We start from the raw sequence: 16,515 nt of genomic DNA on the forward strand, positions 1-16,515 counted from the left end.
TATTTGGGATAGCCTAGGAAGGTTGCACCGCTGGGAACATAGATCACCATTATTATCTATACTGGGCACAAATTACTTTAAGCCAGGGAAGTAGGAACATATATACTGTACTAGATGGGCAAAAAAAGACGAACTATTATTACAAGATGTGATGGAAGGTAACAGGATATACACTTATGCAGAAATTACACATAAATGTGGAAACAAGCCATTGGATAAATGGAGATTTACACAAACTACAGCACTTTGCACAACCACTACGGGGAAAGAAACACATGAGGTTTATAGAGAAATTATTCTGCTCCCCCCTTGGCTTAAATAAAAGTATATCCAAAATCTATAGAATTCTAATTAAGGAAACAGAACCTGAATTCCCTCCATATCTGGGAAAATGGGAAGAGGAGATAGGCCCGCTTAGAGACGAGGAACATAGAAGGAAAATCTTGAGAATAGCCTGTTTTTCCACAGGGGATGTAAAGACAGTGGAAATGTGCTATAAACTCCTAGCAAAATGATATGTGACCCCCCCCCCCCAGAGTGCACATTGGATCGGGACAGAGGGACCCCCAACCTGTTGGAGGGGTTGTGATGCCCCGGGGACCTTTGCGCACCTGTGGTGGGAATGCGCAAGGATTCAACCCTATTGGGAAGGAATCTTGGCAGCAACTTACCAAATTACAGAACGGATTCAGAAGGGCCCTTGGGGTTGTTTATTTCATGATACGAGGAAAACAGTCCCTCAACACAGGAATACCCTAGTCCCATTCCTCCTAAATGTTTGATCCAGGGTTTTTGAAGGACTCAAAGTTCCGAGCATGAAGGAGTGGGTTGCAAGGGTTGAAATGATAAGAGCCATAGAAGAAACTATTCATATAGAAGAGAATTCATTGGAGATATACAGGACTATATGGGGGAAATGGTTGGAATTTAGAGAATCTGGAGGTTGGAGCAATTGATGGAAGTGGAGAGAGATTGGGGGAGGAGAGGAAGAGAGAGAACATCCTTCTGTGTTTTTTTTGTTTTGTTTTTGAGTGGGTTGCATTGGGGAGGGTTTGTGCAAAGGGGGAAATAAATGTTTAGAGTTTAGATAAAGGAATGCGATTAGTATCATATATATTTGCGTACACTTGTTTATACAATAAAAAGAGAGAATTTAAAAAACAATTAAGGATTAATTGAGGATTTGGTTTATTAAATCTCAAGATACCTAATAAAACTGTGAATATGTGTGGGGAGACACATTATCCTAAACACAGAACAGGCCCAAAAAAGCTAAGATAACTGCTGATCTGATTGGTCTGAAACTAGCACACAGGGAAGGGTGCACTTGAGCAGGGCAATATATAAAACAGTACAAAAGGGGTCCCTAGCATACTTTAAAGGAGTTGTAAAGGAAAAAATGTTTGGGCTAAAATTAATGTCTGCAAGGTAGACAGACAGAATAGTGTAATGATTCTGTTAAAAAACTAGTAAATACCTATTAAATTTCTTCATCTATATCACCTCCGACGTTCTAGTTTCTGCTCTCTCATTCACTTCCTGGTTTGTGGCGCTCGTTCATGTAAGAACTTAATTTCCCAGTATGCATTGCGGCACACCCAGTAATTCACACCTCCTTGAAGTCTCTAACATGTAGAGAGCGTCCTGCCACACAGATGTAGTTTCCAGGAGGGGGCGAGCATGTCACTGACCAATGCAGTAAAGCCTCCCTTCACTGTGGTGAGTTACAATCAGACAAGCAGGAAGTAAACAGAACAGAGAAGAAATAGAGCAATTTCTGAGCAAAAACGAACAATGAGGAAGTGAAAAGAGGAATGTCTGCAGGTAAAGGATGCTTATTATGAAAAATGTTTTTCCTTTACTTTTTTCCTTTACAACCCCTTTAAGCGTCAGCAAAAAATAAAACTAACCAATATATTTCATCTACTCTGGTTATAAACAGAGGTTTTAGTTTCATATAACTGATTTTTAATTAAAAGCTATTAAGACACTTAAATGTGTTCCCTAACACTAAACAGAGTTTTCCAACTATAGGAACATAGTTGGCACCATAGCTGGCACTTAGTTGCAACCTTGAGGCAGCCCTTTCCTCCATAAAGCTGGGAATCCTAGCCATCAACTTTATAGGGTGTAAAAAGGAGGTTAGCTTCTATTGCACCTGGTGAAGAAAGCACAAGTCACAGATTGGAATTTGCTGTGAGGCACGTCTTTCACAGCGAAGTGTGGTGTGCACTGTTTACAAAAAGACCTTTTTAAATATTTTAATATTTTCAACTATGAACTTTCTAAGAATTTATATGAAATATTAACATATATTGATGACTTGGCACTGTTTAGCACTTTATTTATTGTCAATGACACTTTATAAATTTTTCTGGTATTATTAGCATTCAGACACCCATTAGTTATTAGCCTCAAGCAGCGCTATCACATATCTTTCACATACTGCAGATTCATGACACCAAGGTGTCACGTGAGCACTGAGAGACGCTCTGAAATCAGACAGAAATATGCATCTTTTTTATAAAGCACATACTGTGCGACACATGTTCTTGTTTAACAGAGGGGATGGCATAATAGTATGATAGTTTCATAGCAGCATGAGTGGCACTGTCACGAGCTGACAGGCAGGGAGGGGAGGGAGGAGGAGGACAGGGGAGCTGCGGATGACGGAGGCATGTAAACTGACCACGGTGTCAGGGCTCAGCAGCCATTATAGACCGTGGTCAGTTTGCAAAGGGGAGGGCAGAACCAGGCAGGATCAGCCAGGTATTTCAGGTGAAACAAGGGGCTTTAGTGGAACAGGATCTATTTTTTTTTAGGGTAAAAAACACTTTAACCCATTCCTGCCACCCCGATGTCCCTTAAACAGTTTGGAACACACGGGGGGGGGGGGGGGAATCAATTGTGACACAGGTCGAAGTCAGAAGCCGGTTCCACTGGCTACTGTTCTGTAGCTTGGATCGAGAGTTGTCTGCGACAGCTTGGTCTTTTCACCCCTTTGGGGAGATATTTCCTTACCTCCTGTCCCATAGCCAAAACAGGGGAAATCCCTCCACTTCCTTCAACAGGGCCTTCAGAACTAGTCCCCCCATAGGAAGATGTCCCCTCTATTCCTGTTCTGGTGACAACCCAAAACGTAGGATTTTCTTTTACTGTCTGTGATAACGGAAACCAGCCCAAATAGATAGGGTGAATCTCCAAAACAGGGGCGCAGGCAGCAATAAAAATAGGGTTTCTAATCCACCGCCACTGTACCCAAAACTTCAAAAAGAAATTTTTGCATTTAGTTATACTAAACATACTAATGAAATTCAGTAATAGTACAGTACATGCTAGTTTTTTTATAAATAATATAATAATAGGTTTACAGTATTAGCGCGTGTACCTGTAGGAGCAGCTGAACACCTTGTTTGGGATGCCTCTCTTGAATATCAAGGAAAGCTGCTTGTAGCATGAACTGAGCCTGCATCTCATAGTCATGGAGTGTTTCCGACTCTACAATGCCCTCAGTTATTAGAGCTGAGCTATCAAGCATGTCCTGGTCTAGAACAGATGAATAAAAATGTTATTTTCCCATAACAGCAATCTTGTTTTGAAAACAATACATCTGTCAGTACACTCGGATACTGTCAGTAAAGTGTAACATTAATGGCACAGAACTGTCAAGCATAGAAGAGGAGAGAGGAGGTTAAATCTGATCATTCAGCAAATAAGCAGTCAGGAAAAGGCAGCCAGCAATCCAGTTGCACAAGTAAAAAAGAATACTCCTGTGTAATGAAGGTGCAGTTCCCCATTACACATTACTAATTGTAGCGCATGTACAAAATGTCCTACTCTCTAGTAGGCTTGTCACAGCAAGGTATACTTAGAAAGTAAGAACCTAAAATAGATCATGTGTGCAATCAGAAAGAGAAAGAAATGGGAACATCTGCCACTGCATCTTATGTAAGCTCTGGAGAATTTGTTTCCAGAAAGATAATAATAAAAAAGGAAAGATTATGAGAAGGAAAGAAAATAAAGAAATGTTGTCTTCTGCATTCAGAGCTAGCATTGTTTGACATGCGTTTCATATCCTAGAAGGAGATATTTATAACAGTTCGCACACTGGGATTGATTTATAAAAGCTAGAGAGTGCAAAATCTGGTGCAGTTCTGCATAGAAACCAATCAGCTTCCCGGTTTTATTGTCAAAGCTTAATTGAACAAACTAAAGTTAGAAGCCGATTGGCTCCCATGCACAGCTGCACCAGATTTTGCACTCTCCGGTTTTAGTAAATCAACCCCAATCCCCAAAATTTACTGTCATGACCTTTGCCATGTCTACAATCAACCTTTTTTTTGTACTGCTCACAAGTCAGTTACAATTTCAGAAGGAAGTTTTCTCATTCTGTTCATTTCTTCTTTTAGGCTGCATTCACATCTCAGCGTTTTGAATCGTGGGCAGATTTGCCGCAATTCTGCCCACAATTTCAAAGTGCCAAGGGGTGAATGACAAAATGAGAGTCCAGCAGCTACTTTTTGCGGCGACATGCTTCACGCGATGCAGGTTGTCACGATTTATCGCACCACAATTTTAGGTGGCATTCAAATGAATGTCATCTCAAATGCGCTTTCTGCGATTTCTTTTCACACCTTGGCACTTTGAAATTGCGGGCAGAATTGTGGCAAATATGTCTATGATTCAAAACGATGAGATGTGAATGCAGCCTTACCTTGTTTCCCTAATGCTCCATTCACACCTGATTGCAGGCGGAATTGCCGCAATCCTGTCGACGATTTCAAATTGCTGCAAAACGTGGGACACATTTGCGATGCCATTACTTCTAATGGCACCCCAATCACGCTGCAATTTTTACACTACTGTTGCTTGGTAAATCGTGCTGCAATCGCAACGCTGTTGCCCAAAAGAAGCTCATATTGCTTTGATTCTCACGTTGCGATTGCAGCGCAATTTACCGCGGGACAATTATGGCAAAATAGCAGTGTGAATGGGGCGCCATTAAGAAGTAGTAGCATCGCAAATGCGTCCCGTGTTTTGTAGCAACTTGAAATCGCCGGCGGAATTGCGGTGATTCCACCTGCAATCAGGTGTGAATGGAGCCTAATGCCACGTACACACGAGCGGTTTTCCCATCGGAAAAAAAAACAATGGTTTTCCCAACTGAATTCCTCCCAAGCCTGCCTTGCATACACACTGTCACACAAAAGTCTGGTAAACTTTTGACTGCCAAGAACGCGGTGACGTAAAAGACTACGACGAGCCAAAATTCTATGCTTCCGAGCATGCATCGAATTGTTTCCAAGCATGCGTGGTTTTTTTTAACCCGTCGGAAAAGCAAACAGACGAACGGTTTTCCGGCGAGAATTTTTTTTCCGGACGTGAAAAAAGAGATCCCTGCTCTCTTTTTTTCACGGCAGTTTTCCGAGCATACACACGGTTTGGATTCCCAGCAAAAAGCTCTCATTGCAGTTTTTCCGACGGGAAAACTGGTCGTGTGTACGGGGCATAAGACTCCATACACACCTATGCAGTTTGCTTTTGAGCATTTCTGCAGTGCTTTTTGCTTTTTTGTGTTTTTACGACATATTTTGTTGCAATTTGCATGTTTTTGTGCTTTTTTGGGCGGGGGGGGGGGATTTGTTGTTGGGCAGATTAAAAAAAGCAAAATTGCGGCAAAATCACAGTAAAAGCACACATGCTTTTCTGTAGCTTCTCTATTGAAGTCTAAAAAAGCAAAAAAAAGCACTGTATTAAGTTTAAAAAAGTCCCTGACCCTTTCCAAAAAAAGCAGAGGCACAAAAATGCATATGTAAACATGTTTTATAGCAGGGATATGCAATTAGCGGACCTCCATATGTTGCAAAACTACAATTCCCATCATGCCTCTGCCTTTGGGTGTCATGCTTGTGGCTGTCAGAGTCTTGCTATGCCTCATGGGACTTGTAGTTCTACAACAGCTGGAGGTCCGCTAATTGCATATCCCAGTTCTATAGGAACCTGTGTTTTTTCGAACACTGCTTACTCTAGAACTGACAGTGAACCCTACAAAAGAAGACATTTCTTGTCTATAGCTAAAAAAGACCTTGCTTGGTAGGTATGATGCCTTCTCTAAGATGCCAGGCTAAACTATAAACAGATAATATAATTGTAGAATTAATATAGCTGCTGAAAAGCTTTCTGTTTAAAAAGAACCTGAATATGAGACAGTTAACTGCTGTAATCAGTAACATAGTTTCATACCTTTTATTGCTATGCCCTGTATCTGCTTTACAAGGGCTCTGACAAGAGAAAGTCGACAGTGCAGCCACAGGTGCATGTTAAGGCGCTCCCTGGCTTCTGAAACATCAGGCTGGATGACAGCTTGGTTAATGGTCTGAAAAGGATTGAAAGAAAATAGATTTTTACACATAGAATATTTTACATAAAATCCAAAAGAAAGGGTTTATATATATAAATATATATTTTATATATATATATATATATATATATATATATATATATATATATATAAAATAGTATATTATACACAGTTGTGCTGGTTTCCATAACCCTGGCAAAATTAGTTGTAATTTATTTATTACAGGTATTTATACATTATTGTATATTCACATCATTTCCTGCCCTCAGGAAGCTTAAAGAAGCTTACAATCCAAGGCCCCTACCTCACATGCATACAAATACATTATGGGAGCAATTTAGACTACATGTCTTTGTGGGGGAAACCAAAGTACTGTACCTAGATGAAACCCACACAATGTGGACTCCATAGATATTGCCCTGGTTCAGATTTGAACTGAGGACCCTAGTGCTGCAAAACAGAAGTCCTAAACCCTATGCCACTGTGCTTAATAAAACATGAACAGTTATTTTTAAGAGAACACAGAACAGTACAATCATAAAATAAAACATAGTAATAAGAGAAAAAAATAAAATGGCCCCATTCAAATGTTTGTACGGTTGTCTAGCATAAAGTATAATTCCAGTCAAATCCCAACTATACTTAAAGCGGTTGTAAAGACATTTTATTTTAAAATAACAAACATGTTAGGCCTCGTACACACGACCGAGTTTCTCGGCAAAAACCAGCAAGTAACTTGCTGGGAGATTTTTTTTGCCGAGGAAACCGGTCGTGTGTACATTTTCGTCGAGGAAACTGTCGAGAAACTCGACGAGCCAAAAATAGAGCAAGTTCTCTATTTCCTCTATGGGAATGGAGAAACTTGCCTTGTCGAGTTCCTCGTCAGCCTAACAAGGAACTCGACGAGGAAAACTATGTGTTTCGCCTGTCGAGTTCCTCGGTCGCGTGTACGAGGCTTTATACTTACCTCCACTGTTCAGCTCGTTTTGCACAGAGTGGTCCCGCTCCACGTCTTCTGGGGTCCCTCGGCGGCTGTCTCTGGTCCTCCCTGCAAGACCTCCACACATTAATGCGAGCGAGCATGGTGTGGAGTGCTTGCGGGCACGCTCCCAGGATACAGTTATAGCCACTCACTGTATCACTCGGCCCCGCCCCCCAGGCGCCACGTCGTTGTATGTGATTGACAGCAGCGCCAGCCAATGGCTGCGCTGCTTTTAATCCATCCGCTCTAGCCAATTAACGGCTAGGCTGACTGGCGAAGAGGATGTCGAAGCCGAGCGCGGAACTTTTGAGGGGCCAGGTAAGTATAACGGGGGGCCGGTATTGCCTGAAATTATTTCACCTTAATGCATAGGATGCATTAAGGTGAAAAAACCTTTACCTTTACAACCCCTTAAAACCTGCTTCCACCGCCATTCTAAAGCCCTGTACACACAATCGGTTTGTCTGATGAAAACAGACCGATGGACCATTTTCATCGGACAAACTAATCGTGTGTGGGTCCCATCGGTTTGTTTTCCATCGTTGAAAAAAAATAGAACATGTTTTAAAATTTTCCTATGGATAAAAAAACGATAGAAAAAAACGATTGTCTGTGTGGAAGTCAATCGGCCAAAAATCCACGCATGCTCAGAATCAAGTCGACGCATGATTGGAAGCATTGAACTTAATTTTTCTCAGCACGTCGTAGTTTTTACGTCACCGCGTTGGACACGGTCAGATATTTGACCGATGGTGTGTAGGCAAGACTCATTAAAGTCAGCTTCATCGGATATCGGATTAGATTCCATCAGATATCTCATTGTGTGTACAGGGCTTAAGAATATTCTAACTACTCAGTAAAGGAAAGATGTCTATATCCACTAATTCTGAGGGGGCTCTGGTCCGGTCACATGATCAGGTCCCAGCTTCAGTGAAGAGAAGGGACAGCTGACAATAGTTCCCCTATAGTAAGCCTATGGGTCACGTTATCACCCAGGCTCGGTAGCTGTTATCGGCCATCTTGCCTCTTCACAGAAGTCAGCCGCTGGAGCGATCACTTGACTGTACCAGAGTATCCTCAGAATAGGTAAGTATACACATTAATTTACAGGGTAGTTAGAATAGGCCTAGAATGGGGGTGGGAGAACCTTTAAGTATAGCTATAATTTTACTGCAATTTTACTTTAAGCTGCATGTTTGAGCTCTCCACAATATGGCTCAATGATTTTTAGATCAACAGAATGTATTGATGCTCCAAAATCTTCATTCATTTCTGCTGTAGCCAATGATAGGTCAACTTGACCACATATGTCTGATCATTGCTTTTTAAGAAAGTGCAGGTGTGCCCCTTGCACAGCTTCAGCGCTGATGAATGAAAATATTCATTGTACACTTTCTGATAATATGCCGCTTTCAACTTGCCATAAACTATGACTACATTCTTTGTACTGCTGTAGTTTACACACCTTCAAAAAAGTACTGAAGCACCTCCATGCTTCACAGTAGGGATGGTGTGCTTCTCTTCATAGGCTTTGTTGACTCCAATAAAGCATTTAGTTTATGGTTGCAACCATTAAGTTCAATTTTTGTCTTGTCATCAGAGCAGCAAAAACATCTAACATTTTACAAACTTTGCCTGGGGTATGTAAACTTATAAGCACAAAAGTACAACTACTGGGGAATGTACCGAATAGATCAAATACACAAATCAAACTGTAACAGCACATATACATGTTCGACTGAGGGATATCTTTTGTCAGAGCCTTTATTGGAAGCCACAATTTTAGGCAGTAATACATGGCCCGACATTCTCAATCCAAGTAATGTTTGAGCTATTGCAGAGAGAATAAAGAAATGTCTACTTTTGCAGTAGTTAATATAACACAAATAATTGTAATAAAGTGTTTCAGCTGACAATCAACACCAAATCCCAGAGATATGAAAGAACAGAAATAAATTGGGTATTTGGGACTTTAAAGGTGCCGAAACCTCCTGGTGGAATATTCCACAAAGAGGTTTCAGCACCGTTAAAGTCCCAAATACCTAATTTCTTTCTGTTCTATCGTTAATATAATACAAGCCCACATTTAAGGGCCTTTTTTATAAAGGTCAGAATTGATTGTTTGCCATTTTTCAATGCTTTCACAGTTTTGCTAGTTTATATAGATGCATTTTTTCCATAGATGCATTTTTTCCATATCTACAATAAGCTAAGAAACAACCCAGACAACAGCTACTGGTAGCCTCTCCGGGTTATACAGACTTTTTGATGTTACTGTCACTAAAAATTCAGGCTTTAATTTATATCACACTAAACCCCATGTAATCTATTCAGTGAATCAATGCTGAAAAATGAACTCTCCTCAAGATGTTGTAGTCCTTTTTTAAGAATAAAAAAAAAGACCTCACCTGTTTTCCAGGACTATCCTATTTACTATTTGTGTTTATTGATTAATACAGCTTTGGGCTAAAATGGATGTTTCTTAGTGTATTTCCACTTTTGCAGTCAAATTTGAAAAAACTCCAAGATATGTTTGTTATGTGTACCCACTTACACAGCATACCAAAATTGTAAAAATAAATACAAATTCTTACCTTTTTAGGCTTCTCAGGAGAAAGCCTCATGGCTGACTTCAAGGATTTTTGAACAGTGTCAGAATGGGTCTGTCCTAAAGACAGGCTGAGTCTCTTCTCATTAACATACAATGAAAGAAGTCTCACTTCTAAATGTTTAGATCTTTGTTGGGATATACAAATGTAGTTTACAACTGATAATAAAGATCTAATTGTACAGCAGTAGTGTATTTAGGTTTTGTGCTGTCCTGGGCCTGACTAAACTCGTGCACCCCCTAATTTAAATATGACCCACCCCTTCCTGTCAAGGCCACACCCATTTCTGTTTAAGACCCGCCCTGAAATTTTCGAGTGGGGACACTAGTTCTTAGGGCCTGGGGGGGAAATGGATTCTCTTAATTTGCATAAATTTCCTTTCACTTCCTGTTTGGCTTTGGGGCAGGAAGTGAAGGAAAATCTCTGCAATGGGACAGGGATGGCAAAAAATAAACTGTCAGGGGCTATAACCCTCCCTTACTCTATCCAAAATGAAAAAAAAGTGTTGCCTATAGTTCTACGTTTAGCACAAATTTCTGATAATTTCATGGAGAGGACTAAGAAGATATAACCATGCCAATGGTGCAGCAGAAAACATATGGCACAGTGAGGAAGGTTCGTGGTCAAGGATGATAGGACAGTCAAAATTAGAAGCAGCTTGCGTTACACAAAGAGTGTAGCGCAATCCGGCGGGGACTCTCTGTGCTGCTCCCCTGCAAAGTGCTGCCCTAGGCCTGGGCCTTGCTGGCCTAGGCCAGGATACAGCGTTGTTGTACAGTACAGACAGGGTTAATTATGGCAAACGCAACTGCTCAGTCCCCTCATAAACAAAGCAAACTACAACGATTTTTATTGCTGTGCACATCACATGCGATGTTTGTGTGATGCAAATTCAGCCCTACAAACTGTATGGCTGAAATCATATCGCATTTGCACAAAAATGGTACAGGACCCTTTTTTTTTTGTTCGCACTGGAATCGGATCACACGCAGCACTACAAGTGCACTTGAAAGTGCAGTCGCTGTAAATCTGAGGGGAAGATCTGAAATTAGGGGAATCTCTGCTGAATTTATCATCCAATCATGTGCAAGCTAAAATTCTGTTTTTTTTTTTTCTTGCATGTCCCCCTCAGATCTTTAGCGACTGCACTTCCAAGTGCACTTGCAGTGCAAAGTGGATTTCCCCTTAGTAAATAACCCTTTAAGTGTTGTCAAGACTCGCATTCAGGCCAAGTTCACATTTGAGTAGCTTTTAGCTCAAAACTCAAAAACGCTCAACAAGCAAAAACCTATTGTTTTCCATGGCTCTTGTTCACATCTCAGTGTCCTGTCGCTTATAGCAAAATGCTTGTCACTCCAAAAAGTACATGAGCTACTTTTCAGGAAGAATTATACATTTTTGTCCCCATAGAATGCAATGAAAACACCTAAAAAGCACGACATGAGCTATTTTCTAAGCTTTTTCAGCAGCTCTGTCCCTTTTTCAACAGTATTTCACAACTTTTACTTGAAAAACACCTGAATAAGTGCCTGACAAAAGCTCAAAAAAAATTCAATTCTGCTCCAAAAAATGCAAAAACATGCTTGAAAAAATAAAAATGCTTCCAAAAGAGACGCTTACGCCACGTTCACATTTGAACATTTGTAGCTTATAGTGGCATTTTAATGGCCCCTGTTCACATCTAAACATTCTCTTGCTTGTAGTAAAACGCCTGTTGTCCCAAAAAGTACATGAGCTACTTTTCAGGCAGAATTTAGCATTTTCTCCCAAAAGACTTTGATGGGAATCCCTGAACAGCTCAACATGAGCGGTTTTCTAGTGTTTTTTCGAAAAGCCTCTCTCCTTCCCTTTTTTAGCAGCTCTCCACACCTTTTTACACCTTTTAGTTAAAAAATACCTAAAAAAAGGCTGTCAAAAGCTGCAAAAACTTGCAATTTGAAAGTAGCAAGTGTGAATGTAGCCATTGGGGAAGATCCACAAAGATCTGCCCCGGCGCAGCGTATCTGAGATACGCTACGCCGCCGTAATTTACTTCTCTTTGGTTCGAATCCAGAAAGAATTTGCGCCGTAAGTTACGGCGGCGTAGTGTATCTCTCGCGGCGTAAGGGCGCAGAATTCAAATTGGGCGGGTAGGGGGCGTGTTTAATTTAAATGAAGCGCGTCCCCGTGCCGAACGAACTGCGCATGCGCCGTCCCTAAATTTCCCGCCGTCCATTGCGCGAAATGACATCGCAAGGACGTCATTGTTTTGACTTGGACGTAAATCACGTCCATCCCGCGATTCACGGACGACTTACGCAGACGAAAAAAAAAAAATCAAATTAAACGCGGGAACGAAGGCCATACTTAACATAGGAGGTTTAACTATACGCCACCAAACAGCAGCTTTAACTATATGCCGGAAAAAGCCGACTAGAGACGACGTAAAAGAATGCGATGGCCGCTCGTACGTTTGTGGATCGTCGGAAATAGCTAATTTGCATACTCGACGCGGATTACGACGGGAAGGCCACCCAGCGGACGCAGAACAATTGCATCTTAGATCCGAAGGCGTACAAAGATGTATGCCTGTCGGATCTAACCCAGATGCCGTCGTATCTTGTTTTGAGGATTCAAAACAAAGATACGACGCAGGAAATTTGAAAGTACGCCGGCGTATCGGTAGATACGCCGGCGTACTCGCTTTGTGGATCTGCCCCTTAGTTTTTACCTTAGTCTTTCTAAACCTAAAAATGAAACATGGAATGTAGAAACACCTCCAATATTCCCAGCTTCAACTTTCCAGAATCTGCTTCCTTTATGTACCTTGACAACTTTTCAATTACCTGATCATTCCTTGGAGTGGATCTGTTAAGTGATGAAGGCCCATTCTTACTCTGGGATTTGTCTGTAAGAATCTTTGCTTCCTGAAGTATCTTCAGGGCAGAAAATGCCATGGCCACACTACAGTTGTAGAAAAAAAATAGTTATTAGCCATCTGGTATTATGGTAATCTTTCACCTGAAGCAAACCTCTCATGAATGAGATACGAGGCCCGCTTTTGCTGAACCTTTTCCTAAAAATATTAAATGTCCGGCATCAATGTCTTCAATATATTCTAATAACCTCTGATGTGCATGCCTTGTCGAGGTTTTTGGCTTGAAAAGCCTTAAATGGATGGGATAGGAGCAAACAGTTTCTGAATGAGAAAGGCAAAGGAAATCCCTATATTTCTTATATGACAAGGCTGCTTTAAGACAGAAAGGCGGGCTAAAAGATCATAAGAATAGCAAATGTTTCAGGATAGTGTTGAATAGGGTAGAGAGGGATTAGAACACCTGTACCTTTTTTTGCTGGCAGTTTGCTTTCCAAAATGAAAAAAAAATTGGCATAAGTGCTAATTTATTTTTTATATCTTATACGCAGTTATTTTGTGGTGCACAGAAATTACCCCTCTATTATCTTTTTTACCATAAAAATGATGGTGAGTGCATTAAGAGAAGCCAAAAAGCTTTCCAATAAACCAGTGCAAAGTACTTAAAACAGGAGATATTTTCAAACCTCATGCCGTGTACACACGATCATTTTTCAGCATGAAAAAAAACGTTTTTCAAAAATGTCATTTAAAATGAATGTGTGTGGGCTTCACATCATTTTTCAGGTTCTGAAAAACGGCAAAAAAAAATTCGAACATGCTGCATTTTTTAACGTAGTTTTAAACTATTTAGTTTTTCGGGTTGTAAAAAATGATCGTGTGTAGGCTAAAACGACGTAAAAAATCTGCGCATGCTCAGAAGCAAGTTATGAGATGGGAACGCTCGTTCTGGTAAAACTACTGTTCATAATGGAGTAAGCACATTCATCACGCTGTAACAGACAAAAAAGCATGAATCGTCTTTTACTAACACGGAATCAGCTAAAGCAGCCCAAAGGGTGGCGTCATCCAAATGGAACTTCCCTTTTATAGTGCCGTTGTACGTGTTGTACGTCACCGCGCTTTGCTAGATACTTTTTTAAAAACGATGGTGTGTAGGCAACATCGTTTTAATGTCTGAAGTTGGGAAAACGTCGTTTTTTCGACATGCTGAAAAACAATGTTTTTTTTAATGCCGAAAAATGATCGTGTGTACGCGGCATCACTCCCATCACAAATCCAAAAAATCCAAATCCATTTTTGCATAGTAGACATGGCCTTGCAATAATTCATTTTGCCCTCGGGCCCCTGTTAAAATGCACGTACAGCCCAATTTTTTTACAGCCATTTTTTTGCAAACTGCACACTGCTATTTCAGTATTGCTAGTTTAAGAAGCAGGGGTTGGAAAAAAAGGACAAAGCATAAATCAGGTTATGAAGAGCTTGACATATAGTACAGTACCATGTAAAATCCATTTTTAATACATCTCCACAAAGATCGTACGAAATCAAATAAACATTTTTGCATAGCAGTTTTCTTTTCTCGGTTTATGTTCACATCAGTTTCTGTGTTGGGCTGAGTTAGCCATTTATAGCATGACAGAAGAAGACCAAATATCTGTATCCAGTTCCACTTGCCTTACTGCAGTATGATGCCTCTGCTGTGCTATTTCAGAAAGTTGAAGTTTTGTCTGAATTGCCATCTCCAGGTACACTGCGGAACACTCCGAGAATTGGCTCTGGCATAATATTTCAATATCCTGAAGAACTGATGTCAGATTTTTTTCAGCCTCATTTAACAAAATATCCTAAGTTAAATAAAAGAGGTGTGAGCTACTACATGGTGCAATTTAGGATATACACACAATTATCAATGTAAAAACTATCCTGAAAGCATTCTATTTAACAGGCAAATACACATATTTTTAGTGTGGTTTGCATTCAATGCATATACACATTTATGTACTCATCAAAAGAATGGGACAACTCCTTCACAAATTGAGCTATTTACATGTACACAACTTTGTGTGTTTATTTAAAGAACTCCCAATGAAATTGGATGCATCTTATATAATGTGTATCATTGTGTCCAAGAGATTCACTGAAAAGCATGGTATTATGATCAGCAAATGTACCCTAAAGTAGAACTAAAGGCAAAACTTTTTTTTTTGGATAGAGTATAAGAGGGAAATAACCCCTGACAGGTTTGTTTTTTTACATCTCTGTGGGGAGATTTCTCTTTACTTCCTGTCAAATAACCTAAACAGGAAGTGGGAGGAAATACCTTTAAAGTGAGGGAATCCCTGTTTGTCACCAGGCACACCAGAGCTAGTGTCCTCATTGGGAGTTTTCTCACCTTACTGTTTTGGGGACAACCTAAAATGTGGTTTCACTTTCAATAACAATAAACATGATGAATAGAGAGAGTAAATCTCTTTAACAGGGACATAGCCAGCAATACAAACCTGACAGGCATTCTAATCCATCTCTACTCTATCCAAAGCTAAAATGGTTTGCCTTTAGTTATACTTTTAAAGCAACTATACTAAATACATTCATGTTTCCACCTGACAAGCGTTCACAGTTCAACAACCAGTATATAAGATAGCAGAATGAAATCACAATTTGTTAGATATTAAATTTGGATCTTGTAAATTAGGCATGTTTGGTGTCTGACTGGTATCATCTTCTACATTAGTGTAGCCACTTTTTGAAGATAATATACAAAATATATACTACTACTACTACTACTCTGCTATTCTCTTCACGGGCTCATCAGACCTCACTATGTCCATAACAAGTACATCTTTCCAGCCCACCTTTAGCATTGATAGGGTGAAATCTTGCTTTGAAGCTAGTTGCACATGTGAATCATCCCCATCTTTTGAGTTCGTGGTGTCTGGTGATATAAAATGTGAAAAATAACGATTAGATAAACAGAAGACCTAACCCAATACAATTCCTAATGTAATACTCTAAATAATCTAGAAACACTTAAGTGTTTTTATGGTGTAAACATTTACAGAACTACTCATAGCTGACAAATATGAGGCATAAGGTAGCCAATCCAAAAATATTAGGAGGCATCTACATTTTTAAGCATTTTTCTTTATTATAAGTGTTAAAATCACAGGTCTCGCTGGTATACCAGAACTCCCAAGATGCTGCCAGGTGAACCTTATACTTTTTTTTTTTTTTTACGTATATATCTCCAGCCAATTATTTTTTCCTAGGAAAGGGTAATTTTTTAAGTCTATCTCTCTTCACAGATATTTATTTCTTATCCCATGGACACAACAGAAAGTGAGAAGAAACCACTCAAAAGTAAGGAGAATCCCCCTCCTAGACTACTATCACTGGAAGAGGTGTCCTTATTGGAAGATTTATATTCCCCCCTTGTATTGCTTACAACTGCAGAATTAAAGTGATTGTAAAGGCAGAAGTTTTTTCATCTTAATGCATTCTATGCATTAATATAAAAGCCTTCTGTGTGCAGCAGCCCCCTCATACTTACCTGAGGTCCATCTATATCCAGGGATGTTGCAGGAATGTCTCGGCTGCCCATGGACTTCCCCCCTCATTCGCTGAGACAGTAGTGTGGCACCATTGGCTCCTGCTGTTGTCAATCAAAGCCAGTCTGCTAATGAGGGGAGAAAGGGGGTGTGGCCGG

General features: G+C 40.2%; 1 protein-coding gene across 1 annotated transcript in view; it reads right to left on the reverse strand.

Moving 5' to 3' along the window:
- The window catches only part of CFAP54 (cilia and flagella associated protein 54), a 533,435-nt gene that overhangs the window by 98,504 nt on the left and 418,416 nt on the right, over positions 1-16,515 (reverse strand). Inside the window, exons 51-55 of the mRNA XM_040344233.1 lie at positions 15,665-15,744; positions 14,484-14,653; positions 12,778-12,895; positions 6,244-6,376; positions 3,389-3,546 (exon numbers count right to left, since the gene is read on the reverse strand). Of these exons, the coding sequence (XP_040200167.1) occupies positions 3,389-3,546; positions 6,244-6,376; positions 12,778-12,895; positions 14,484-14,653; positions 15,665-15,744 (659 nt within the window). The remainder of the gene's footprint in view (positions 1-3,388; positions 3,547-6,243; positions 6,377-12,777; positions 12,896-14,483; positions 14,654-15,664; positions 15,745-16,515) is intronic.

The sequence above is a fragment of the Rana temporaria genome, chromosome 3, assembly GCF_905171775.1.
Source record: "Rana temporaria chromosome 3, aRanTem1.1, whole genome shotgun sequence".
Lineage (NCBI taxonomy): Eukaryota > Metazoa > Chordata > Amphibia > Anura > Ranidae > Rana > Rana temporaria.